The 25,937-nt window shown below is 39.9% G+C and overlaps 2 protein-coding genes across 2 annotated transcripts; one reads left to right on the top strand and one right to left on the bottom strand.

Annotated features, from left to right (window-relative positions):
• Window positions 1–5,276: 5,276 nt before the first annotated feature.
• On the bottom strand, window positions 5,277–8,771 carry foxj1a (forkhead box J1a). Its single transcript, XM_054608168.1, has 3 exons — window positions 8,641–8,771; window positions 7,370–7,978; window positions 5,277–6,137 (listed from the first exon to the last, which is right to left on the bottom strand). The coding sequence occupies exons 2-3, from the start codon at window positions 7,937–7,939 to the stop codon at window positions 5,277–5,279; spliced, it is 1,431 nt and encodes a 476-aa protein (XP_054464143.1). The 5' UTR covers window positions 7,940–7,978; window positions 8,641–8,771.
• A 5,619-nt stretch (window positions 8,772–14,390) lies between these two features.
• On the top strand, window positions 14,391–21,381 carry ubald2 (UBA-like domain containing 2). Its single transcript, XM_054607762.1, is given in 8 exon segments — window positions 14,391–14,643; window positions 18,983–19,039; window positions 21,024–21,140; window positions 21,143–21,166; window positions 21,169–21,244; window positions 21,247–21,317; window positions 21,320–21,344; window positions 21,347–21,381. Coding segments are annotated over 8 exon segments (525 nt in total). The 5' UTR covers window positions 14,391–14,523.
• The last annotated feature ends 4,556 nt before the right edge of the window (window positions 21,382–25,937 follow it).

The following is a 25,937-nucleotide window of genomic DNA, read 5'->3' as shown; positions in this document are numbered from 1 at the left end:
GTCTGAACTTTAACTCTTTATGCTGCTCTCTCTCCCTCCTTCATTCTGTTACTCTGATGATCACACATCAAATTCATTAATGGCCCGACATTTCAGCAGAGGAACAAAGTTATACGAATCAAGCCTCACCAGACAAATGTTTAGCAAATATCTTCTCGTCTTTTTTCACGAAGTTCCAAACAAATTATTACATTATATATGTTTATATATGATTTTTTCAGACTGAAAAGCTCCAGAGCAGCTACTAAATACACCTTGTATGTTCAACTGCTGTTTGTTTGAGTGCAAAGTCAATTTAAAAGTAAATCCCAACTTTAAAAGTGAGACTTTTGAAAGAATAAATTAGTCTTTAATTCTTTCAGAAATAGAGAGCTGGATGAATAAGCAATAAAAACACACCTTTATTAAATTTTCTGCTACATTCTGACGATGTGGTCTGGTCTACTGACTCTATTACACTGTTTTAGTATTTATTATATCATTAATTGTGGCTACTGTGCAAAAGTAAAGCTTTGTTTATACTCGCACCTGGCGCCGTAGCGCAAGCCTCTGCAGACCGTGAGCGACCTCCGAGCATGAATGGAGGAGTTAATACTTTCTGAGCTGCATTATTCTTCTTAACAAAAAATATTATTTATATCACAAATTTGCCTCGAAGGGCTTTACAATCTGTATAGACTGCCTCTGTCCTCCATCTTTGGTTGATGTGGTAGTTGTTAAAAAAGAACAGAAGAAGATTCTGAACTTGACTGAACCACATGTTGAACTTTTAGTTTCGTCCTTCCTCTCTTCAGCTGAACCTGATTGTAAACTGTTGCTCCATCGTCCACATCAGGTGTTGGCGTTTATCACTTTCAGTTTGCAGCGTTTCTGGGTTGGAACCAGCAGCGAGGGTTAGCGTTTCACCGGGCAGCTCCTCTTACCTGCAGCCGTCAGCGGGGCCAGCGGATAATACCTGCATCGGGTTACCTCGGGCCTCTCATCTAACCAGCACGCCACATTACAATTATGAGCCCTGCAATCCAGCTGGAGAGCCAAGTCCAGCAGGTAATGGCTGTCCAGGGGGGCTGCAGGGAGCTTGTGGGGTGGGGGGGGAGAAGTGGAAATGTCAGCTCTCCTTTCCAGGAAAAAAGCTCTGGGCCTGGGCATGAAGCTGCAGCATCCTGCTCCTCCTGCAGAGTGTTGGGTGTCCATCACACTGAGGTGTAGCGTTACAGCGCCGTCATCAGTGGCCACAGACGGACACGCTCGCTGACAGAGAACCCGTCTGTTCACGACCCCCGTGGGGTAAGGGGGGCAGAGAGAATTTAAGGCTCGAGGCTTCTTAAATTCTACGTATTTGCATTTGATTACCTAGCTAATCTGCGGCGTGTCAGCGAGGGAGAGACGGTGTGGTCTACGGCGGGCAGACAGGAGGTGATATATGGGGGGTCGTGGGACACTTGTCCCTGTTGGACCCCACACGGACCCCATGGAAGACCACGGACCAGAGCCCAATGGGGAACAAGAGTCTGACTGAGCACAGACAAAGACCTGAAAGAGAACCCCCCCTGCTACCATTACCCATCCACAGCCTGATCATCAAGAGCCAAAAGAGATGAGCAGGAAAAGACCAACGTAAATCTCACGTACAAGCACACTAAAGAAGGGGGAGAAGAAGAAAACAAGAGTCTACAGCCATGCTAACAGCTCTGTGATGCTAACAACAGCATGCTAACGTTAGTTTATTATTTGTAAACACCAGCGGAGGCGGATTGAATGTCTTTAGTTCTGCAGGTTTTGATCATAAACCAAAGTATTGGACACATTCAAATGTTGACCTGAGTTATTATGGTTCATCCTGAGGGGAACATGAATGATGAAGCACATTTCATTACAATGCATACAATGGATGTTGACATATTTCAATTAATAAAACTAAGAATGTTCTCAATCTCAGGATGTTAGAAGATTAAAAGTGAGATGATCACTTCAGAGGTCATCGTAATCATTCATCAACTATAGTAGATGAAGAAATACTTCAATTAATAAAGGAAAAAGTTTGACCACATGGTGACGCTATAAGAATAGTTAAGAGGATCACTAAAGACATAACAGATTATCTTCTGGGGACCATGAATATCTCAATCAAATGTCACAGCAATCCATTAAATAGTTCTCAAGATATTTCACTCTGAAACACAAATGTCAACCTCAAGGTGGTGCTACAGGAAAAGTCAGAGGATCCCAAAAAGTCAGCGACATTCATCCTCTGGGGAACACGAATGTCCAAAATGTGATGTTAATCCATCCAGCAAATGTTTAAATAAAAACATTGAATATATAAATCTCCTGAGCGCATTAGAGAAAATATCTCTACATCTATCAAGTAGATGAACAGATATTTAACTTAATAATTAAAAAGTTTGTCCTCATGGTGGCACTTTAGTTTATGTCAGAAGACCACCAAAGTCTTTATGACTCATCCTCTGGGGAAAATTAATGTTTTTGCAAAATTGAAAGGTAATCCATCTGATAGTTGTTGATATTTTTTAGTCTTTAGGCAGACCACCTAAAAAATAAGTAGAATGATTCATTAAGACAAACAAGATGCAGTAGAACTTTCTTATTTTTATTGACAAAGAAAAGTGTAAAATGAAACAAAAACAGGAGAATAAAAGAACGCGTACAGAGTCTCTGACTTTACAGAACCAATCATGAGGTCAGACGCTTCAGAAGTGTTTTCAGAGCGTATTCACACCTCATAATACACAAACTAGTGAAAGTCTCTAAAGTAAACTGACAAATATAACGAGTATCGCTGTACATTGATTGCACTTTCACACATTTAAGAGGAAAACAGTAAAGTTAAGACTACGTTTGTTCATACGGAGTGATTTGGTTTAGTTATTCAATGACAAATATCAGATCTTTTGTGAACAAAAAAAAGACTTTTTCGTCTTTGTAATAAAATAAACACTGCCACCCTGTCCCAAGTGTTGTTCTTGGCACAAAGAAGGTCAGGTATTCATTTACGAGGCGCCGTGGCCTTTTTTAAAACAGAGCTTTATAAGGTCTTCATAGTTCGTCGTTGGAAAGTTTTGCTTCAAGATGCTTTTAACTTTTCTGCCACAGATGTGTCCTCGACTACTAAACATTTACTGTTAAAAAAGTAAAAACTTCTAGGAGCAATATTTCAGTCTGATATGAAAGTGTGTTCCACTTTCTCCAGAAAATCAGCAATTTATCCTGTATAATAATTATTTATGTAGTTAAACTGGTCCAAATTATTTTGAGAAAATGCAAACAGAGATAGTTAGTACCAAAAACCCAACGCAAAAAAACAACAACTAATAGAGTAAATCACTCTTACACCAAACATTTGGCAAATATGTTCCTCATCGTAGTGCTGCTGTCACAGTATTTACATATTAAAAACAACGAGCGACTTCTCCGTCAATCATCTCCTCGACCTCAACACCACCAGCCTCTCATTCAGACCTGACGTAGTGAACAATAACAACATGGAGACACACTTTTTATGATGTAAACAGAGACCGTGCGTCATCCTAATGGCCCGTTCACACCGACGTATTTTAAAAATGTTCATTCATGTTCGAAAAATCTGTTTCAAATCTGCATCGTTGACAGACAGCAGAAGGTTCTGACAGAGCTGAGCTTTGAGTCCAAAAAGTGGAGGAAGCTGTCGCTCCAGTCGGAGTATAAACTGGTTTAGACACAGTTATCAGATAGGATGTCATCATACTAATGAAGCTTTTTAATAAAGCTTAAAGACAAGCTTTCTAACCATAGATGTATTGGAAACCACAGTCCAAGATGGCGGCCAAGTTAGAGTAAAAAAATGTCTTGCAGAGCACATTAGTCAAAAAAAGTGTGGCCCACTGCACATGCTCATTGCTACAAATATAAAACTTTATGAATTGATATTTCATAAGACCAAAATAATAATAAACTTTTGTTTGGAGTTCAAGCCGTCCTGTCTCTTTTTTAATGGAGGTCTTTTTGGGCTGAAGGGGATTTGCTCGTTGTAGTACCACAGTTGACCACTCGGACAAACTGGAAGCAAAGTCTTATTACAGCTCTGTGAAATAGAATCAGTCCTGCAACCAAACATTCGTCAGCTTTTTTTTTTCTTCCTGTACCCTCGTCTGGATGTCAGTTTGTTTCTGGTTGTCTAAAATAATGTCTGTGTTTAACACAAGCTGAAGAGACGATATATAAAGTGGTCTGTAAATACACCTCTGGTAAATCTTAAAAAAAGAGTTTTAAAGATATTTAGCCATCGCCGTCTTGGAATTTTGCAACCAGTCAACAGGAAGTGATGATATTTGGACTACATCTCTGGTGTCGACCTGTCAATCAATGTGTAGCCCTCCAGCCCCCCTTAAAGCATACCCTGCTTTATGGTCTATTTGACTCTAAATGGACCATAATTTACTAAATAAACATCATGCTGTATTGAAGAAGACTTGAAAGTAGAGATTGAGACCATAAACTCATGTTTACAATGTTTACTGAGGGAATAAATCAAGAGAAAAGTAGAGTCATTTTCTCATAGACTTCTATTCAACCAGAGGAGTCGCCCCCTGCTGGTCAGTAGAGAGAATGAAAGTGCCTTGTTTTTCTAGCGGTTTTAAGACACAAAAGTTAAAATATTTGTTTTGGTTTCATGTACACTACAGTTAGGGAGCAAGCTCATTATACTTTTTTACGTATCGCATATGAACGGTTGTGTACGAAGCTGTTGTGCATGACCAAGGCGTTATTGGAGCAACATGTCAACGGGTGATCCATCCCTTACGTTAGCTTGTAAATTCTGGTGATTGTAACCATGCTATGATACACCCAAGTATCATATATGTTTGTTTGAGATATGCGATTATTTTCTGCAGTAATCCAAAAGAATCCCATTGGCTGTTTCTGGGAGAGAAACAGTGATGATGACTTCCTGTTTGGCTACAAAGATACGTTGTCCCTGCAGCTCTCTAGACATCCATGTTACTAACTGACACTCACCGAGCTTCACCGTGTCCCTTTCTGGTGGACCTAATTCAAAAAATTACTTTGTTTGTCTCAAGTCATCTCATGGTTTTATTGTTTTTTTTCTTCCTGTGATGTCATTGGAAATGTACTTCCTCCAAGAATCTTAAAATGTACCTAAGAAAATACTTTAAACCTCTTGAAAAAGAAAATGAGAGTTTCTTTAGTGTAAAAAAACAAACAAGACTCTGTTATTCCTCAGAGAGTTTTCAGTGAGAAAGAGGACCAACTGTTCCTCAGAGGAGGGTGTCGATCCGGGTGCTCGGGTCTCCTCCTAAAGAGTCTCCCAGGTCAAACAGCTGGTCCAGGTTGACGGAGGAGCTACAAAGGAAGTCACTGCGGCCCTGCTCCTCCTCTTCAGGCCAGGGGCTCTCCAGGAAGGCCGTGGCGAGGAAGGTCTCCTCGTCAAAGTCCGACCCGTCTGTTCTCCTTTGGGTCTCCACCAACACGTGGATGTCCCCTGTCCCTGCGGGGGCCTCGACCGGAGAGATGTGGGTCCCTCGCACCGTCAGGTCCTCCTCCTTCATGATGGGGCTCAGAGCTTCTCCTCCGTCCAGACTGAGCTCCCCGTTGAGGGCCGAGTCCAGCAGGGCGTCCCAGTCGAAGTCCCCCTTCAGGGGTCCGATGTCCTTCTGTTCGTCTGTGGAGAGCAGTGGGGAGCTGGAGCGCCGGGTTGCTTTGGCGCCGCCAGTCCTGGAGCCCAGTTTCCTCTTGTGCCCACCTCTCCCTCGCACCACGGGCCAGGACCCAAGCATGGTCCCCTCGGCCAGGTGAGGGTCCCAGTTCTGGTCGGCGCCGGTCGCCTCCTCGAACTCCCGGAGGAGCCGCTGGGACTCTGTGTCGATGCACAGGCTGCTTTGACCTCCCGCAGGGCTGCAGGGGCCTCTGGACGGGGGCTGGAGGGAGACCCTGAGCCGGTTCTGCAGCGCCGGGTTGATCTGGACCGGAGGCATCCGCCTCTTCTTATAGGCGCCGCTCAGGAGGCGCTCAGCGTACTGCGGGTCGATCTTCCAGAAACCGCCCTTCCCTGGCTCGTCCTTCTGCCGTGGCACCTTGATGAAGCACTTGTTGAGCGACAGGTTGTGTCTGATGGAGTTCTGAAAATGGAGACCGCATCGTCACGTGAGGATTGTAAACCGGCTTTATTTAGACGCCATATTGGTTTTCTTACATGTTCAATACGACACCACTCTAATGTCTATCCGGTAAATATGAACCAGCAGCCGGTTAGCTTAGCTTAGCATAAAGACTGGAAACAGCTAGCCTGGCTTGTTCTGTAGCTGACAACATCCACCTACCAGCTCCTCTAAAGCTGATTAACATGTTATATCTCATTTGTTTCAGTGTCTCGCTGCTATAATACCAAAATAAAGAAAACTTCACTGAAGTAAATCCATGTCACATGACGACATGCATCAAATTCTGCTCCTTTTATGAAGTCTTTTCAAAATAAACTTCAGTCTTCACAGGAAACAACTTAGCTAGGTTTAGGAAAAGATGGTTTAAATACTTAGTTAGTTTTAGAAAAAGGCTGTGAAATACTTAGTTAAGTTTAAATTGATATAGTTAAAGACCCTAGCTGTTCCCCCTGTTTCCAGTCTTTATGCTAAGCTAAGCTAACGAGCTGCTGGTTATAGTTTCATATTTCCAGTTAAAACATGAGTGAGGTATTTATCTTCTCATCAAGCAAACAAATCAGCCCCAAATGTTTCTTAAAGAGAATCCACCTTTAAGCTGATTGTTCATCAGTAGTGAGGCAGGAAGTGTAGATGCCAGAGCACCACATTAAGGCCCCCCCCCACTCGTTGAAGTTAAAATGGAGCAGTGACCCGATGACCTTTTGTTAAATATTATCTGCCCCATGTACTGCTTCTCAAAAACAGAATGCTCTGGAACACGGGAGTACAGCTAACTGCCCCATCAATCATTTATCCGGCTAAATTAAACTTTTTCAGGAAAATTCCTGAAGAAATCTGCTGCTGCACCTCCTCTTTCTCCTTCTCCATCACGTGTTTCTGCAGCAATGTGATAAAAAATAAAGTATTTGTTTAGTTTTTTGTGTTGCTGAGCTCTAATATTATTAATTATCAGCAGCTTTAAGTCTCTAATACTTCTTTAGACCGGGGCAGGATTTATTCTGCTGTTCTTTAAATAGAAAGAAATCATGTTTCCAGCTGTGATTTGACCTGAAAGAAACTCAAACAATGGAAAGTGTGCTGGAAACAATAAGCTGTGTGTGTGTGTGTGTGTGTGTGTGTGTGTGTGTGTGTGTGTGTGTGTGTGTGTGTGTGTGTGTGTGTGTGCGTGTGTGTGTGTGGGGGTCCTCTACCTGCCAGGTGGGGTCCGCGTGTCGGTAGTAGCAGAAGTTGTCGGTGATCCAGGTGTAGATGCAGGACAGGGTGATCTTGGTCTTCTTGCTGGCCTGCATCGCCATGCAGATGAGCGTCGCGTACGAGTACGGCGGCTTGATGCGCGCGTTGGTTTTGTAGTCCACCTCGTCGGGGCAGTGCCCGTGAGCCACGATGCCCGGGAGAGACTGCAACCTGCTGTAGGCCGCCGCCGTGGGCTTCCCCGGGGTCAGGGGCATGCCGATGGAGGCGGGGTCCCCGGCCAGAGGGGAGGCCGGCGCGTCGGAGCCCGGCGGCTGGTGCTGGCCGAACAGGTGCGGCTGGTTGGGGACCCGCGGCGGCACGCTGGGCCCGAGGATGGAGAACTCCTGCAGCCACTGCAGGCTGGTGAGGCTGTCGTCCAGGCTGATGGAGCTGATGGAGCTGATGGAGCTGATGGAGCTGCTGCTGCTGCTGTCCCGCTCCTCCGCCTGCGCGGCCGCGGTCACCACCTCCTCCTCCAGCCCCACGGAGCCCTCAGGCCACGGGTCGGTGAAGCTCAGAGACAGCATGGCTCTCCGTCACCCGGCTCCTCCTCCACCTGCCACCGCCTGACAGGACCGGAGAAATACAGCCGACTTTAACAAAAGTGTGAAACGGAAGAACAATGCCGGGCCCGATTTGAAAACAGAGCCTCAGTGTGGAGAGCAGAAAGGTTTCCATCCAGAGGTGAGTCTGTCACCTGGAGATGTAGAAACTAAAAGAACAACTCTGAGTATCTGAAAGTCTTTAAAAGAACAACTCTGAGTATCTGATGATCTTTTCTGTCTCCATGTCTTTCCTGAACATCTGTGTTGCGCACTTGGCGCATGAACAGAGCGCGTCATGACCAACTCTGTAGGCCTTAAATCCAAACAAATTCATTAAATTGTAAAGAAAACTTAAGAGAAACCTTCTATAAAATAGAGTTATTCATAATTTTGTTATATAAAATTGTAAATAACACAATTATAATAAACATTTGGATGAAATGGGCTTTTTACGCGCAGAATCCGCTTATTTAGAACAATGACTACTTTTATTGCTACTTATTAATCAATCAGTCAATATTTTAATTAAATTATATAAAATAACATGCTTGCAAGTGCAGTTCAATATATCATTTATTTTCTTAAATAAACGCATCAAATGGAGCAGTTTTATGTTACCGGGTGTTTGAGGCCTTGTAATAAAATAATAATAAAAGACTCTTATTATAAAGTTATAAACTCACCTTTCTGTCCCCTGTGACGTTGAATGGAGGCTTTTTGTTTTAAATCCTGATCGATCAGCAGCAGATCGATGGTTCAGCCTCAGTTTTCTCTAAAAGCACCTGTTTGTGATGAAGAGGAGCTGGATTCCTGCGCACGGTGCTCGGTCTGCGGCGGGAGTCCGAGGAGGCAGTTTAATACCTGGAGCAGGAGGTTTGTCCGGTTACCGTAGTGACGGACCCCCCCACCATGTCAACAGCTACCCGGGCCTCCATTGGCCCGCTGGTTGCCTTGGCGACTCATTTTTAATCACCCTCAAGTCAACTGAGGCTGCTGCCAAGGCGGGTTCTCAGGCTGAGGCCCGCGGACCCAACAGGGGCCCTCTGACTCCTGGCTACTTTGATAATACAGCAAATAAACTTCAAATGTACAGAACCAGTTTGGACACACCTTCTCATTCAATGGTTTTTCTTTCTTTCTTTCTTTATTGAAGACATCCAAACTATGAAGGAACACATATGGAATTATGTGGTAAACAAACAAATGCTCAACAAACCAGAATATGTTTCATATTTTAGATTCTTCAAAGATTTAAATGAATCTGAAATGCAATAAATTGACATTAACATAACATCAACTTAAAGTGAACCTATGAAGGAATAAATATGTTTCAATAGATAAATTAATACAAGAATTGTACTTGAATGAATGGCACTGATATGTCTTTACTTTACACCTCTGCTCCTCAACATTTAATGTGCAAATGCTGTATTCTTTAATTCTACTTCATTTATTTGACAGCCACAGTTAGATACAGTACCAGTCAAAAGTTTGGACACACCTTCTCATTCAATGGTTTTTCTTTATTTATTGAAGACAACAACTATGAAGGAACACATATGGAATTATGTGGTAAACAAACAAATGCTCAACAAACCAGAATATGTTTTATATTTTACATTCTTCAAAGTAGTTGAATGAGAAGGTGTGTCCAAACTTTTGACTGGTACTGTATATACATTATGATTCATTTATAGATCTTTCTTTACGGGCAAGAAAACTGTTATTAACCGATTTAAATGTTATAAGTTAATATTCAAGTTCAAGTTTTTGACTGCTACTGTATATAATTAATTCAGAACAAAAAACTGTTACTGTGACCAAAGTATCTATCGGATAATGAGTATAAGTATATCTGCGTTTAGAATACTGCAGTACTTTTACTACATGGAGCTGAGAATACTACTGTACTTTTACTTCAGGTAACCGAGAATACTACTGTACTTTTACCGCATGAAGCCAAGAATTCTGCTGTACTTTTACTGGATGGAGCTGAGAATACTACTGTACTTTTACTTCAGGTAACCGAGAATACTACTGTACTTTTACCGCATGAAGCCAAGAATTCTGCTGTACTTTTACTGCATTAAGCCGAGAATACTGCTGCACTTTTACTGCATGAAGTAGATAATACTATTGTGTTTTTACTGCATGACGCTCAGAATACTATAAAGTACTTTCTGTTCATACAGGATTTTAAAAGCAGGACTTTTGCTTGTTGGACCCAGAGTCTGGACTCATGGTGTGTGTGTTTTACTGTGTGTACGTATGTGTGTGTGTGTGTGTGTGTGTGTTAATGGTGTGTGTGTGTGTGCAGGAATGTACTCTAATTCATATAAAGGGACAGAGGGCCAAACAAAAAGCTGTGTCCCCCTGATCGTTGTGTTAGTGAGGCTGAGAGGTTTCCTGAAGCCTCACAAAGAAAACTGTAAAGTAATAAAAACACTTCCTGGTCTCTAGAGTCCTGATGTCTCTAAAGTCCTAATGTCTCTGCAGAGTTGGATGTGAAGAAAACCGTTGCTGTAAATGTGTCCCACACACACACACACACACACACACACACACACACACACACACACACACACACACACACACACACACACACACACACACACACACACACACACACACAATGAAACAGGATTAACTTCACTGATTTTAGAGGAAAAATAAATAAAACAGGTGTGTTTCATTTAATTAATGTTCTCGAGGTCTCATCCAAAATAAAAGACGGACGGAGAATAAATCAAAAGAAGAAGAAGACAGTCTGGATCTTTTAAAACTCAAACATTAGCTTAAATAAAAAAGACAGAGAAACACTTTAATGATGCTTTACTATTTAGCGTTATTTCAGTCCCTTTTGAAAATAAAAAAATAATGAAATTGTACACATTTATTGACATTTACGGGCTCCTCGTTTAACTTGCAAACAGTATTTGTATGCAAAATGTACTTAAAGTATCAAAGTAAAAAATGGTAATAATGCAGTAAAATATATTTTTTATTATTATTACTAATACATCAATGTGTACGCTTTAAATTAATTTAAATACTATGTTTAATCTTTGTTCTATAAGATGATCATATATGTTATGGTCAATTCTGTTAAGTTACTAAAGCTGTAAAATACTCCTGTACTTTTACTGCAAGGTGCCGGGAATACCGCTGTACTTCCAAATTGAACTTATGTATTTAGTAAATTTTGGCACTTAAGACAAGACAGAAAACCCAGAGGTCCAGAAAACACGTGCAGCCTTGTACTTCATGTCCAGTGGTACTTTTCAAAGTACTCTCCTCCAGTTTGATGTAGCAACACAATGGAACCAGTAAAACCAGTCAGCTGGAGGAAACTGGTCTTTGTTGTGTTCTGATCACAACACTCGTCTGTTGTCATGTCTCATTGTTCAAACCCGCTGTGGGATGAAACACAGACGAGTCCTCAGACGACCCGTGTCCCCTCAACACATCACATGACCTCCAGCAGAGGTCAGGGGTCAGGGCAGCTGACCACTGAAACCATCAGGACTCAGAGACGGATTAAAAGGTCTGATGGTGGACTTGACTCCCAGACAGACAGACAGACAGACAGGAGGAGAGACTTTTTTTGTTGGTTTAATAATTATTATTATTTAACTTGGATGTTGAAGTACATTCACATGTATTTGTAACAACGTCTATTTTTTCTCTCTTTTAAATTGTTTTTTTCATATGTATAATGAAAACTACAAACATCAAACTGTAAATTAAGTCAAATCTGTTCTCAATAGAACAAATTTTGATAAAAACAATCAGTAGGAAAAAAAAGTAAGCAGAATTATATATACACACCACTAAAAATATACTAGAGGCTGTAATAAACATAACAGAAGGAAAATGTTCAGAGGCTCAAATATTAAATTACTGTAACTGATATTTGTTTACTTCGTCCAAGAATAATTTGAATTTATAGTCAAATTTTTTCTCTTGAACCAAAAATAAACGTGAACATTTATCCTGAAGACCTCAAGGAGTAAAAATATGATGATTCATATTTTCCTATAATATTTAAAATAAACCCCTGACATTTGAGAAGGAACACAAGAATTATGCAAACAAATATTTCATTTAAGTAATAATAATTCTTTAAAATGTAAATGTAGTGAAGCTGGTTTGTGTTCACAGGTAGTGCTCGCTATGGACAGCAGAGGGCGCCAGATACCTTTAAATGAACCATGATGAATGAATAGATGGATGGAGTACAAGTAAAAGTACAAATACTTCACTGTTACAATACTCCAGTGCAAGTGAAAGTACTAATACTACACTGTAAAAATACTCTGTTAAGATCAAAGTACTAATACCACACTGTACAAATACTATATTACTATAACGGTACCATTAACACACTGTAAAATATTATTTTACTGTAAAAGTACTAATACCACACAGAATAAATACCATGTTACAGTAAAAGTACTAATACCACACAGTAGAAATACTATGTTACAGTAAAAGTACTAATACCTCTGTTAAAAATACCCTGGTACAGTAAAAGTACTAATACCACACAGTAAAAATACACTGTGACTATAAAAGTACTAGTACCACACTGTAAAAATACTATTTTACTGTGAAAGTACTTATACACCACTGTAAATAGAACCTGTAACAGTTAAAGTACTCATACCACAGTGTAAAAATACTTTGATACAGTCAAAGTACTAATACCAGACAGTAAAAATCCTGTTATACAGTAAAAGTACTAATACAACGATGTTAAAATACATTAAAACAGTAAAAATCCTCTTACTGAGACAAAGGATCTGAACACTTCCTCCACCAGGGAGGAGAACATGACTTCATCAGAAGGTGATCAGATCTCAGATAGTGTAAACACAAAGACCAGCGGATCCAGATCACATGTTGATACCAGTTTCTTAGAGGGTTTGAGTATTTCACTCACAGTAAACACTTAAAGACAGTATGAAATGATTTTAACCTTAGAAATACAAGTTAAAAGGTTAAATACAGATTTAAACAGAGTTTAATCTGTTGTCCAGATCCAAACACCCTTCAGGTAAAAACACCTGCTCCACCGATACATTATAAATAGATGTTCTTCCACCTCACCTGAATTATTAACAGGAGCTGCATCACTCACATGAGGAGAACACTGGGATTCTATCAGGAGAACCGTTCTGCTCCCGTCCGTCCTCACCTCCCTTCCTGCTCTGTCTACCATCCCAGTAGACCACACAACAATAACATCTGTGCAATATAAATACTCTGTGCAATACTATAATTATTCTGTCTGTATATATAATATTCTAGTTATTTTTTTACTTTTTTTTTTACTTATATAATATTCTTTACTGTTTTATTACTTATTTATAATACTTGTTTTGATGTTGTTTCTTTACTATGTCTCTTGTTTGCACTATACCCTATGGTGCTGTAATCCTGTAAATTTCCATGCTGCGGGACTAATAAAGGATTATCTTATTTTATCATGAACCTTCAAAGACGTTCCTCACACAGTTTTAATTAAATACAAACGTTTGCATACTTTACTTTTTATATGAATCCTGCAGCTTCCCAGGATGTTTTCTTCCTTTTCTGATGTGTAATAAAAAAGAAAATATTCATTCTATTTTCAAACATTTTGCAAAACAAACACATAATAGGACACATCTACCGTCGGGCTACACAGTTGTACTTTGTATTGTACATAAAAATGTTAAGTAATTATATATAAAGTAAATTTACTTCAATATGTTCATACCTTACCTTTTTATAATTACTTAACATTTTACACACACACACACACACACACACACACACACACACACACACACACACACGAATAAGAATAGAAGTACACATTGAAACTATCTCCCTCTTATATATGTAAACATTGTACTCAGAGTAATATATAGTAATTGTTATTTTTTATTTCAGCAACCAAATATAAATACTATTCGATATAGCATAAAATATAAACATGACATATAAAATTGTCAATAATGAAATAATCCCTATCAGTAGAATATATTTCAGAATTATATATACAAAACTAAAAGTAATATAGAAGTATCAACTGTGTTTATTTGTGTATTTAGTTTACATACCTGCCAAACGAAGCAGCCAATCAGCTCTGTGTATTCACCAAATATCCACTCAGACACATGACGTCAGTGTAAGGGACATGGATAATAGCGCGTGCATAACCACAGAGGGCGGGTGTGTCATTATTGCCCGAGAATCTGATTTACTCCACCCGTCGGCGGCGTCTCTGTGAGGTAAAACAATCGCACCAAGTAAGTTTAAACGCGTCAACCAATCAGCGGCCCTCTAGCGCCCCCCTCGCTCCGCAGCCGTCCAATCAGAAGCGCGCTGCTCTTTGTTGTTGGTGACGACACGAAAATATTGTTGTTGCTGCTTGAAGGCTGCGGAGACTCGGCGGTGGGAGACGGGCAGCGAGCAGCGGGGCTTTGACGGGTTTCAGAGGCGTCGATCCAGCGAGAAGACTTCATTTTTGTTTTATTTTTCCACGTAAATCAGCTGCTCGTCGCGGAGGAGAAGCGGTCATGTCGGTGAATATGGACGAACTCAGACATCAAGTCATGATCAACCAGTTTGTTTTGACTGCTGGCTGCGCCGCAGACCAGGCGAAGCAGCTCCTCCAGGCGGCCCACTGGCAGTTCGAGGTGAGAACCAGCGCCTTGATTTATCCGACCCTTTATCTGATCCTCTACCAGTGTGAGTGAGCTGGAGACACGTTCAAACCCCCTCCTCACGGTGGGTATTTAGAGTGTTTACGTCCTGCTTTCACGACCATGCGCCGCAGGAGCTAACTCCGGCTAAGCTAGCAGCACTGAGGACGTGGTGCTCGAGCCCGTCGGCCGTTTCTCTGTTTACATTCTCGACAGGAATCAACCGTGTCATTGCTAAGCTAGTTGTTGTTAGCATAGCAGCCAAAGCTAGTATGGGTGTTGTGTCCCTCATGTTCCCCCACAGGCCAGTGTCCCCTTAACACCACACATTAAACACACACATGGGAGAACATTACTGACAATGTACAAAAACATCCTCCAAGTCACTATTGTGAAATATTATGTTATTGTTTGAGAATTCATTATTTTTAGAAATATTTATTATTTTTGACATATTAAGTCACTATTGTAAGATACTAAGTCGGTTTTTTGAGATATTAACTCATTATTTGAGATACTAGGTCATTATTTTGATATTCCAACTTATTATTTTGAGATAGTAACTTATTACTTTGAGATACTAAGTCATTATTTTGAGATACTAAGTCATTATTCTGAGATACTACCTTATTATTTTGAGCTCCTAACTTATTATTTTGAGATACTAGGTCATTGTTATGAGGTAATAAATTATGAGATACTTGATCATTATTTTGAGATACTTAGTCATTATTATGAGATAATAAATATTTTTTAGATACTAACTTATTATTTAAGAGACTAAGTCATTATTTGGAAATAAGAAGAAATGGGCTTCCAAAGGCTATCCGCTTTAATAAAAACATTCTAGTCGTTAAAGCTTGGTTATTGTTTATGAAGTGATAAATGTTCTTAGGGTTATTCGTTCCTCATCTCATCGTCTTAGTGTGACCTTTAGTTCTCAGCAGGGTTCTTCCTCCAAGGTCAAATGTTTCTCTGGATCAATATGTTTAAGTCAACTGCAGCTTATATTCTGCTGATGTTGTACTTTTACTTAAAACATTTTGTACTTCAAACCGACGCTTGAACAGCTTTCTTGATTTTAAAAACGTTAAAATCTGAATCCTCCTTCATGCTTCTTCAATTTAAACTGAGAATAAAACCCTCAACTATCTCTTTCATTAAGAACCCTGGGAACATAAAACAACCCATAGATTTATGGTTTAATGGCCGTCATTGGAAACAAACAGCTCGATGTGAACACGGAGAACCAAACTGTCATGGTGCATCTAGTCCGACCTGATAACATGATAACATGTTCTCATCACTCTGATGATAAACTTCAGGTTCGGCTTGTTTGTTCAGATCAAATCTCACAGGATGATAAACGGATTCCTCTCTGCTAAACCGGTTAAAAATCACATTTATCTTCTCATGTTATATAACTGTTCTTTTAAGAATGTATCACTATGTTTGTAAACTGTTAAACCACTGGATTATTTTAGCTTTTGGAGAGCAGATAAGGACGAACTCATCACGGAAACTGATTTCACCATTTTCTATTTTATAGACAACGTGATTAGTCAATTAAATAAATGTCAGATAACCAGAAATGAAATTTAATTGGAGCCGTGCATTTATTATTGTCAACTCTGCTGTTTAAAGCGGCAACTTATGATTATTTTCAGCATCGATTTATCAGTTTTTTAAATATTTTATATTAATTTATTATTTGTTTGGTCTATAACATGTCAAAGTGTTTCCTAAAGTATAAAGACAAACGTCCTCTAATGTCTCATTTTGTTCACATCTCAAAGATATTCATTTACTGTCTCAGACATATTTAAGGAGCTGGAAAACAAAGAATTTAGACTTTTTCTCTTCTTATAAAACTACTTAAACTGATTATCAAAATAGTCACAGATTCATTTTAATAGATGACAAACTGCAGCTCTTCTCCGGTTCACGTCAGCTGACCTCCGGCTGAAATGATATCTGTCGAACAGCTGACGACACCCGAAGGATCCTTTGAGCCTCCAGATGGTTTTATTCCTACCGCTCCTCCACCTGCTGAGGAGGAGCGGTCAGTGAGGAGGAGGAGGAGGAGGAGGCTCAGGTTCTGATTGACTCAGGCTGAAAGGAGTCGGTTTCAGTTTTAAAGCGCCAACACAAGTTCATTCTTAAGGGTCGATAAATCAACAGGAAGTTTAATCTGCAGATATTCTCATTTATGGTTTCATCTTTTCAGTCTTTTTTTATTTCAAACACAAAATAAGAGAAATAATTTAAGATGGTCAGCTGACGATGTGTTTTGTATTATTTATCTGAATGTTACCTGGACAGAAGAACATGTGATGAGACTTGATCTCTGGTTGGAGGACAGCGAGTCACATGATGCACTAATGCGTGATGATTATATCTGGTTGAATGTGTAAAACAGTCAAACCCAACAACATGAATCAGCAACTATTCAGATAATCTGTTCATCATTTCAGATATTTTTAACGCTAAAGAGAAAAACATCCGGCTTCTTTTCTTTGTCACTTACCACACTGAACTAAACATCTTTGGACAAAAACTATTTGAATTCAGCTCACAGGTACAACAGGCAGGTGGGTTCAGTTCCAGGTTCAGGTTCAGGTTCAGGTCTAGGGTGGGAAACGTTGATGGTGTGACAGAGAGTGAAAGGAACTGAACCGGTTTTTGAACTGAGAGGCTGATGAGGGAACGAGACGTAGGTGAGCAGAGGGGCGGAGCCACCAGGTGAAACATAGAAAGATACTTTACTAAACTACCTGATGTTCAATGACTAAATACTTAAAGCGTTTTAACTTTACAGTCGTTTATCTTTAGCAGAACGTCCATTTTTACAACTCTTTAAGAGACTCTTTAATCTGTTTAGAACGTGGAAACATCCGTCACATTGAGTCTAAAGAAGAACTATCACTCTAGAACCAGAGTGTTTTCATGTCTCTACCGGTGGAATCAAACCTCCGGCACAGAGAAACGCTGTCCTTCACATCCACCGTGACGAGTTTACAGCAGCAGGTCCTGAGAACTGACCTGAGATCAGCGTGGACTCCACACAAAGGCAGCAGAGCTCTTTGAGATGTGGGTCACGTCAGACGGCAGACATTCCTGCTGCGCTGCTGCTGTTGTCAAACAACCAGAGGGGGGAGGAGGGAGGAAACCACAGCATTCATTGAAGTGTTGGTGAGAAAAGAGGCCTCCAGTTAGAGGAAGTCATGTGTCACCGTTTATTTAACAACTCGTACTACAGTTTCACTTCCAGCTCCAAATATCAGACATCCGTTTGTCCTCCGAGACTTTAAAGAAAAAAAAACCTCCTTCAGAACAAAGACGACATGTTTCATGTTTCTGTTGAACTACTCATTTCCTGGTTGCTGCAGAGGCGGCCATGACAGCTGCTGTTTACGTTTCACTGTGTTTCCTATGTTTTCCTTCCAGCAGAACATCAGGGAGGAAAATAATCTTTATTATCAATAATACGTCTTTATTTTATCAGTTTACTGAGACGTCTTCAGATATAATAGTGATGTTAATAATAATAATAATAGTTTGTTTACATAGTACCTCATAGAATATTCTCATACTTCAGAAGCTGGAACCAGTAAATGTTTGTGAAAGGTTAATTAATTTAAATAAAAGAAGAAGTTGTTTATTTTCCTATTAATCAACAGATCAATTCAGCTTTAATTTAGTAAATATGGTATTGTTTAAAAAAGTTACCAAACACTGTTGTGTGATTATTAAAATAATTTGCATTTATGTCATGACAATCATTTAATGAGCTCATTTATGACTTTGTTTTTACCAGAGAAATAACTTTATTGTTTTCATTTTTCTGACAGAAACTTAAATTAGCAAATTCAGAGTCAAAAACTGGAAATGATTCTGTAACCATGTTAATGATCATTAAAATAAATATTAAGACAAATATTTATTTCTTGAAGCTTCTTAAATGTGAATATCTGCTGGTTTTTATTTCTCTTCTGTGATATTAAACTAAACATCTTTTGACTTAAGACAGATAAATCAAATTGAAATGTTTCATGTTTTATGAACCGCTCAGGTTTGACATTTATTTCAGTTTGATTGAGAGAAAATGAGCCAAACAAATCTCTGCTCTTCAGAGGAAGTGATTCATCTCTGTGGACCACAAACTGGATTCTAGATCCCAGAGAGGAGAAACTAGTTTTAACCTCCAGATCACGTGACCTCTTCTTCCTCTCTGAGGTCAGAGGGACTCAGAAAAGGAAAGTTTGACTTCTATACTTCTGTATGTCGCTGGTTTTTAATATAAATAAATCATAATCTCTCTCTCTCTTTACAGACGGCTTTAAGCTCCTTCTTCCAGGAGGCCAACATCCCCACTCACCACCACCAGATGGTGAGTCCAAGTCTCTGTCCTAAAAACAGAAATAAACAAGAATGAACTCCTGTGTGAACAAAAGGAGTCTGAGTCCGTCGTACTAAAATGAATTAAAGAAAAAGCATAAACTTGGACATTAAACACAAAATGTAGGAATAAATAATATAAAATATAGATAAGTGAACTGAGATGTGTGCATCGTTCTTAAACATACAAGAGTTTGGGTTAATGTTGTGAATTCCCATGCCCCCTGAAGTCCCTCCTCTTCTTCCTCCCTTCTCTTCCTCCCTCCTCTTCCTCGGTTGGTATACGTGTCTGTCGGTCACTGGGCAGAGCTTCAGAGGATGAGGAGGGAGCAAGTGTGTGTGTGTGTGTGTGAGTGTGCGAGTGAGTGAGTGAGTGAGTGAGTGAGTGAGTGTGTGTGTGAGGTTTGTTTTGGTTTTGGGTGCAGTAAGGTGAGGTGACATCATCTCGTGTGTGTGCGTGTACGTGTACAGGACTGTACAGCTGCAGAGGTCTGAGAGAAAGAAGGAAGCATCAGCTGCTAGACCTCCCCCTCTTCCTCCCTCCCCCTCTTCATCCCTCCCCCTCTTCATCCTACGCTCAAGCTGTCCCAACATGACTCCATGTTGCCCTGATGCCACAAGCATGAAAGAGAAAAGAGTCAGTGTTACTGCAGTAATACTACTGTAAACAGCAGAGATACTGTGTACAGCAGTAATACTACTGTATAAAGCTGAGATACTACTGTGTACAACAGGAACACTACTTCAAACGGCACTAATACTACTGTGTACGGTGTAGTACTCAGAGATGCAGCCTGCGATGAGTCCAACGTTCATGTGTTTATGTATCAGACTTGTTTATTATTATTAATAATAATAACATCAGATCCTGATCAGGTTGATTGATGAACTTGTTGAGATGGAATCAGCTGACTGTGGAAAAAATATCTAATAAAACATTTCATGAGTCTACTTTTGTCAAACAACGTGACAGAGAAACATTTAGAAGGAAACAGCATTTCTACTAAAAAAACCTTTATTTATTTGGACAAATCACATCAACTTCATTGATCTCATTCAGGAGGTTGAAGCATCGCAGCAGAAAAAAACCCTTTAATCAAAACATGAAAAAAACGACAATAAAGTCGGAGACAGGAAGTTGCAATAAAACTTTACCAAATAGAATAATTGCACTTTGGGTAATAAAGTTATTACACTAAACAAAGTTCAGTGGGATTTTATAGTTGTTTTGGTCAGAAACATTCTGTGTGTGTGTGTGTGTGTGTGTGTGTGTGTGTGTGTGTGTGTGTGTGTGTGTGTGTGTGTGTGTGTGTGTGTGTGTGTGTGTGTGTGTGTGTGTGTGTGTGTGTGTGTGTGTGTGTGTGTGTGTGTGTGTGTGTGTGTGTTTCTGAATATCTCCTCCCTGCAGCTTCCTGTTGCACAGCTGAGAGGATCCTCCTCTATTTCTGGATGCTATATGATCTGTGTCTGTGTGTGTGTGTGTGAGTGTGTGTGTATGTTTGTGTACGTTTATGAGTGCGTGTGAGAGTGTAAATTACACTTGTTTTGATGTACTCACTGAGGACGTGTCGAGCTGCTAAATGTCAAACGTCCTCAGTGAGTACATCAAAACAAGTGTAATTTACACTCTCACACGCACTCTGTGAGTCCACCATTAAAAACTATGGCTGGGTAATAATATTTATATTATATTGATGTATTTTGTATCAATATTATATAAATATTTTATTGATATATCGATATCGTCTTTTGGACATCATACTATGACATAATTGTCGTCCTTTCCTGGTTTTAAAGGCTTGTTACAGTAAAGAAATCATTAACACCAAACGTTAAAGTCAGAAATCTGTTTCAGGATTTGAAACCTTCATCTCGGGAAATAATTAACAGTTAAAATAAAATGAGGGTATTAGGGATTAAAAACATGAATAAAGTCGACATCATCATGAGATTCATGTCTTGTGTTCTTTAAACAGATGTGCACCCCCAGAAACACGCCCGCCACTCCGCCCAACTTCCCCGACGCCATCACCATGTTCTCAAAGCTGCGGGCGTCTGAGTGCGGCCCCGGCCCCGGGGCTCCTCCCACCAGGCCGCGTCCATGGCCTGCTCCCCCCGACCCCCTCCTCCACGTCGGGCTTCGGCTCCTTTTGGGCGTCCTCTCCGCCAGGCCACCAGCCGGCCTGGCTGCCCCCGGCCCGCCCACGGGCCCCCACATGCACCACCACTTCCACCACCACCACATGCAGCAGACGCCCATGTGGCCCCCAGCGTCTCACAGCCCAGCGGCCCCCAGCAGCCCCCGTGGTGTCGGCGCTCCACGGCCAGAGATGAGGCGGAGCGGCGTGGAGCTGATTCAGGAGAGGGGCTGGGGGTCGGGGGTTTGAGTGTGGGGGTGGGTTCATGTGTTGAATGAGAGGAAATGAAAAAAAAGACTGTTTTCCTCTCTTGTTTTTCTAATCTGAAGACTCAGCAGGAGAAACTCTTCTTCTGCATCTTCATCACTAGTCATCCAGGCTGAGGAAGAACAGAGGATGATGATGTGGATGATGGTGATGATGATGACACTGAGCATCTTGACTGAGTCTCTGGTCTTCATCATCAGTGCAAACAGACCGAACAGAGCTTGATCATGTGATCAATGTTTCAAACACTCTTCTTCTCTCGTTCAGAAATCGGTCAGACAGGAAGTCGTCATAAACCAGCAGATAAACAATCGAAGGGTTCGAGGAGAAAACGGCCTCAGACGTCTGGAGCAATGAGTACGATGTGTTCGTAGAGTTTCATCTTCAGCCATGAAACTGATCCACACAGTCAGAGCTTCTCCTGCGTCGCCACGACGACTTAGGCCGAAAAAAACATCAAAAACATTTTAGAATGACCTGGATGATAAAATATTCTCTCTGCTGCTCATTAAGATGTTTAATCAGTGTATCTCAATCCTCTGATCTGAATACGATCCAAACAAAGATGGTCGCCGTCCGTATATAATCTGTACGACGCGATAGAGAGGCGGAGTCATGACGTCACTTCCCGTTTCAGCCTCTGATCCTCTAGACTCGTAACTTTAATGTTTCTAACTTCTAATTCAGCTCCGACTGAAACGTTTGTATCAGAAACAAAGTAAAACTACAACCTCTTTTGTGAGCATACAAAGAAAACTACAGTTCCCATGAAACACCAGCAGTCTGTGGGCTTCATGGGAAATGGTGTCTGTAAAAGGCAGCTAGAAACAGATATATAAACAACAATAAAAGGTCATTGTAGAAATAATTACTCGTTAGAAGCTTCTTCTACGACATTTAAATTCTGAATCAACATTTAAATGCTGCTTAGCTTTTCTATTTTGTTTGTTGTAATTGTCTTTTGATTTTTTTTTTAACTTTAATCATTTCTAAAATCCACAACATGTTTTAATCTAACAAAATATTCTGCTTTAATCCAGGTTTGTTGGCATTTAAACTTTAAAAATAATATTGCTGTTTGCTGCACACAAACGAGTTATATTCTCTTAAGAAAGTTGATTTAATAGTAATTTTTTCTGATAAATCACTTTATTCAAATTAAGGATTTTTTAGGGTGACAGACATTAAAAGCTTCATTTAAAAATCTGAATAGAAGCTTTGAATGTAAGATAATAACATTAAAATGTCTTGTTTCACGTCGGCTCTATTTGAATATATTGACATTTTATATTTTTTATATAAAACTTTCTTGTGTTGAACAAAAAGAGCACAGACATATTTCTGACTTCTTGGATCAAAGATACGGTCGCAAATGAGGATTTTTTTTTTTTTTTTTTTTTTTGTAAGTTGCGGCAGACGGAATATTATTTCATCCAGATGTAAATCCCTTCAGAACAGCAGGAAGTGTTTAAATATAAAGAGTATAATGAGAAACTGTAAAGTAAAAATATCATCGATGGGTTTGGTGGAACGGCAATAATATTGATTATCTAAAGAGCTGTTTTTGTTATTATGAATCATTTTAGAGAGACTTTTTTTTATTTTCATGATTGGTAGAAAACCTCATTAAGAGGCGGAGTCAGATGGATTTCCTGTTTGTTGATAATGAGGCAGTTTTGTAAATAAAGCCAAAAGACTTCAGTCACGCTGACGATGATGAACTCACAGAAACGCACATTTTAATCTCATTTAAGAACGTATGTGTGTGTGTTTCTACTCAGTGATTCTCCACACAACCTTCAGACACTCAACCTCTCTACCTCCGTCTGTGTGGATCTCAGACCGGATCAGACGGTTTAAACTACAAGTTCAGACTGCTGAAGAATGTACAGCAGAGCTGGACGGACACGAGAAGAGAGATTGTTCAGACTCTTTGTTCGCTGTCCTCTTCACACACACAAATACATCACTAGTAGACTAGTTTATGGTTTTAAAGGGTTAAAGGTCACCTTCACTTCACCACAAAGAGGAGGCAGTTACTCAACATCAGGGAGGGGTGAATGGAGAAAAACTGATTTATGTTGTTCAGCTTCTCACAGACAATCAACCATTTCCTGTTTCTGTTTGTTTGTTTTCACAGCGGCTCTCTGAGTCGGTTCTCGGGGAGGTTTCACCGTCAGAGCTGATAAGATTACATTTTAACATCGGATACAGAAATGAATGAAAGTTATCTAGACGTTACGGATTAATCCTCAGAGGAACAGATGTTTTACACCTCTGGACTGGTGTCTGTTTAAGTCTCTTCCTCGGGTGATTCACCGTTGTTAAAATGAGCTTCTGCAGGTTAAATAAGGTTAAATATACTTTACTTTTATTGTTGACCATTCTGAATGCAACAGTTTTAACATTTTCACATTGTTGGTCAGTTGCAGTCAGTCGTGGGGTTTTTTCAGCTCTCTTTAGGATTATAATCCATCACGGTGAACAATAACGTTACAGTATCATGGAGGGAGCGCAGATCAAAAATTATTGATTTGGAAAAGTCTAGATCATTTTCATGATCAATTAATCTTCTTTTTCTAGATTCATCAGGTGAAACTGTTAAAACGTCATCAAATGTCTTGTATTTGTCAGAGCAACGATCCAAAAACTCTTAATATTGATTACCATCATGTACAACAAGTAAAAGCAGCAAATTCCCTCATTATACTGCTGAAAACATCAAAAGATTTATGATCTTTTCCTTTAAAAATGACTTGATTTGTTCGATTCAGTGGATTGATTTTTATGATTTATATAACATAGGATTCCTCTGAAAGCAGAATGATCTTCCTGAGATATAAAGTAATGCAGACTTTATGTTCACTGTGATGGATTACACCACTCCTCACTGAGATGAATGCAGGTCAACGGTAGAAACAAAACATTAAACATGTCTTAATCGGAGCAGCGTGGTGAGAAAACAGGCGGAGGCGTTTCCACAGATTTTTACAGTTTTTGGACAAGTTGAGGCGAATGTTGAACGTGTTAAAGGATGATGAGTTTTGATGACGGGGCGTTTCATTTGTTTTTGTTCAGAGAACCAGCTGCAGGTTTTTTTGGGCCGTCTTTGGAAGAACTTCCTCTCTCTGTTATGTTCAGATCACCTGAAACCGAGGAGTCCAAACCAGCCTGAAGCTTCTCTGTTAAACTCTTACTTCACTCTGTTCTAATCTGCTCTTTTATAGAGAAGTACTTTATGTTCATTTCCTCTGTTGAACTTTGTATTTATATGTTTAATAAAAACAAGCTATGATCTATTTATCACCTCTTTGTATTTACTGTTAGAGCTGACAGACAGAGGACAGAAAGCAGAATGAGCTCAACGTTACTCATCTTTGAATACGAGAGAGACTGAAGGACGGAGGAAGGATGTGGTCGGAGATGCTGTTTCTCATCATCCGCCGTGTGTTCAATGCCGAGCGTCCGGAAATGACACAACGGCATTAAAGAGGAAGTGTGGAGCTGTGTTCAATGACTGAACTCAAAGAGGGATTAATGAGCTGCTGCTGAAATAAGGTTGTAAAAACTGAGGGAAGGGAATCATGGAGCTTTAAAGAGCCATTAAGGAAGTAAAAGTACCAGCACTTTAATGTACAAATACTCCTGTAAAAGTAAAAGTCCTGCATTCAAAATCTTACTCAAGTCAAATGACATTAGTATAGTACTTTTACTACATGAAGCTTAGAATACCGCAGTACTTTTACTGAATGGGATGAGAATACTGCAGTATTTTTACTGCATTGAGCTTAAAATACTGCTGTACTTTTACTGCATGGGATTAGAATACTGCAGTACTTTTACTGCATGGGATTAGAATACTGCAGTACTTTTACTGAGCTGAATACCTTTACTGCTGATGATTTGACTACATGAAGCTGATAATACTTGTGATACTTAAGTAGGATTCTAAATACAGTACTTGAGTAAATACTCCCTCTGTCTTCAAAATCAAATACTTGAGAATGAGGGAGTCCACCAGCACATTAACCACAAAAAGTCACATGACATAAAACCAAATTCTTCAATGACAGGAAGTGATCTGGAGCACTTCAAAGTAAAGTCCCCCCCAAGACAAACTTTCATCTTTTCTCGTCAGCGTGTCCTTCCTGCTATCGGCCTGATGTTTCTGTGAACAGGAAGTACACTACTACTGCTAGTACTGATGTGTGTTTCCCCCCCATGATGCAACACTTGGGGTCATCACCTCCAGCCACACAAAGCTGACCATTAAACACACGGAAAGTTTTATTACTCTGACTTCTAAATATATTTTGTTTGGTGTTGAGGGGGGAAACAAAGTGTGTTTCTTTACAGCAGCCATTTTAATGATTTATACATCAGTACAATTACACTACAGTACTAAGTCTGGTTATATTCTGGATTTACTTCATTTTCAGACCCAAACCAACAGTGAATTCATCTAAACAAACTCACTATGAGGAT

Source organism: Anoplopoma fimbria, chromosome 11, assembly GCF_027596085.1.
Source record: "Anoplopoma fimbria isolate UVic2021 breed Golden Eagle Sablefish chromosome 11, Afim_UVic_2022, whole genome shotgun sequence".
Classification (NCBI taxonomy): domain Eukaryota; kingdom Metazoa; phylum Chordata; class Actinopteri; order Perciformes; family Anoplopomatidae; genus Anoplopoma; species Anoplopoma fimbria.
This window is presented reverse-complemented; position numbering and strand designations above follow the sequence as displayed.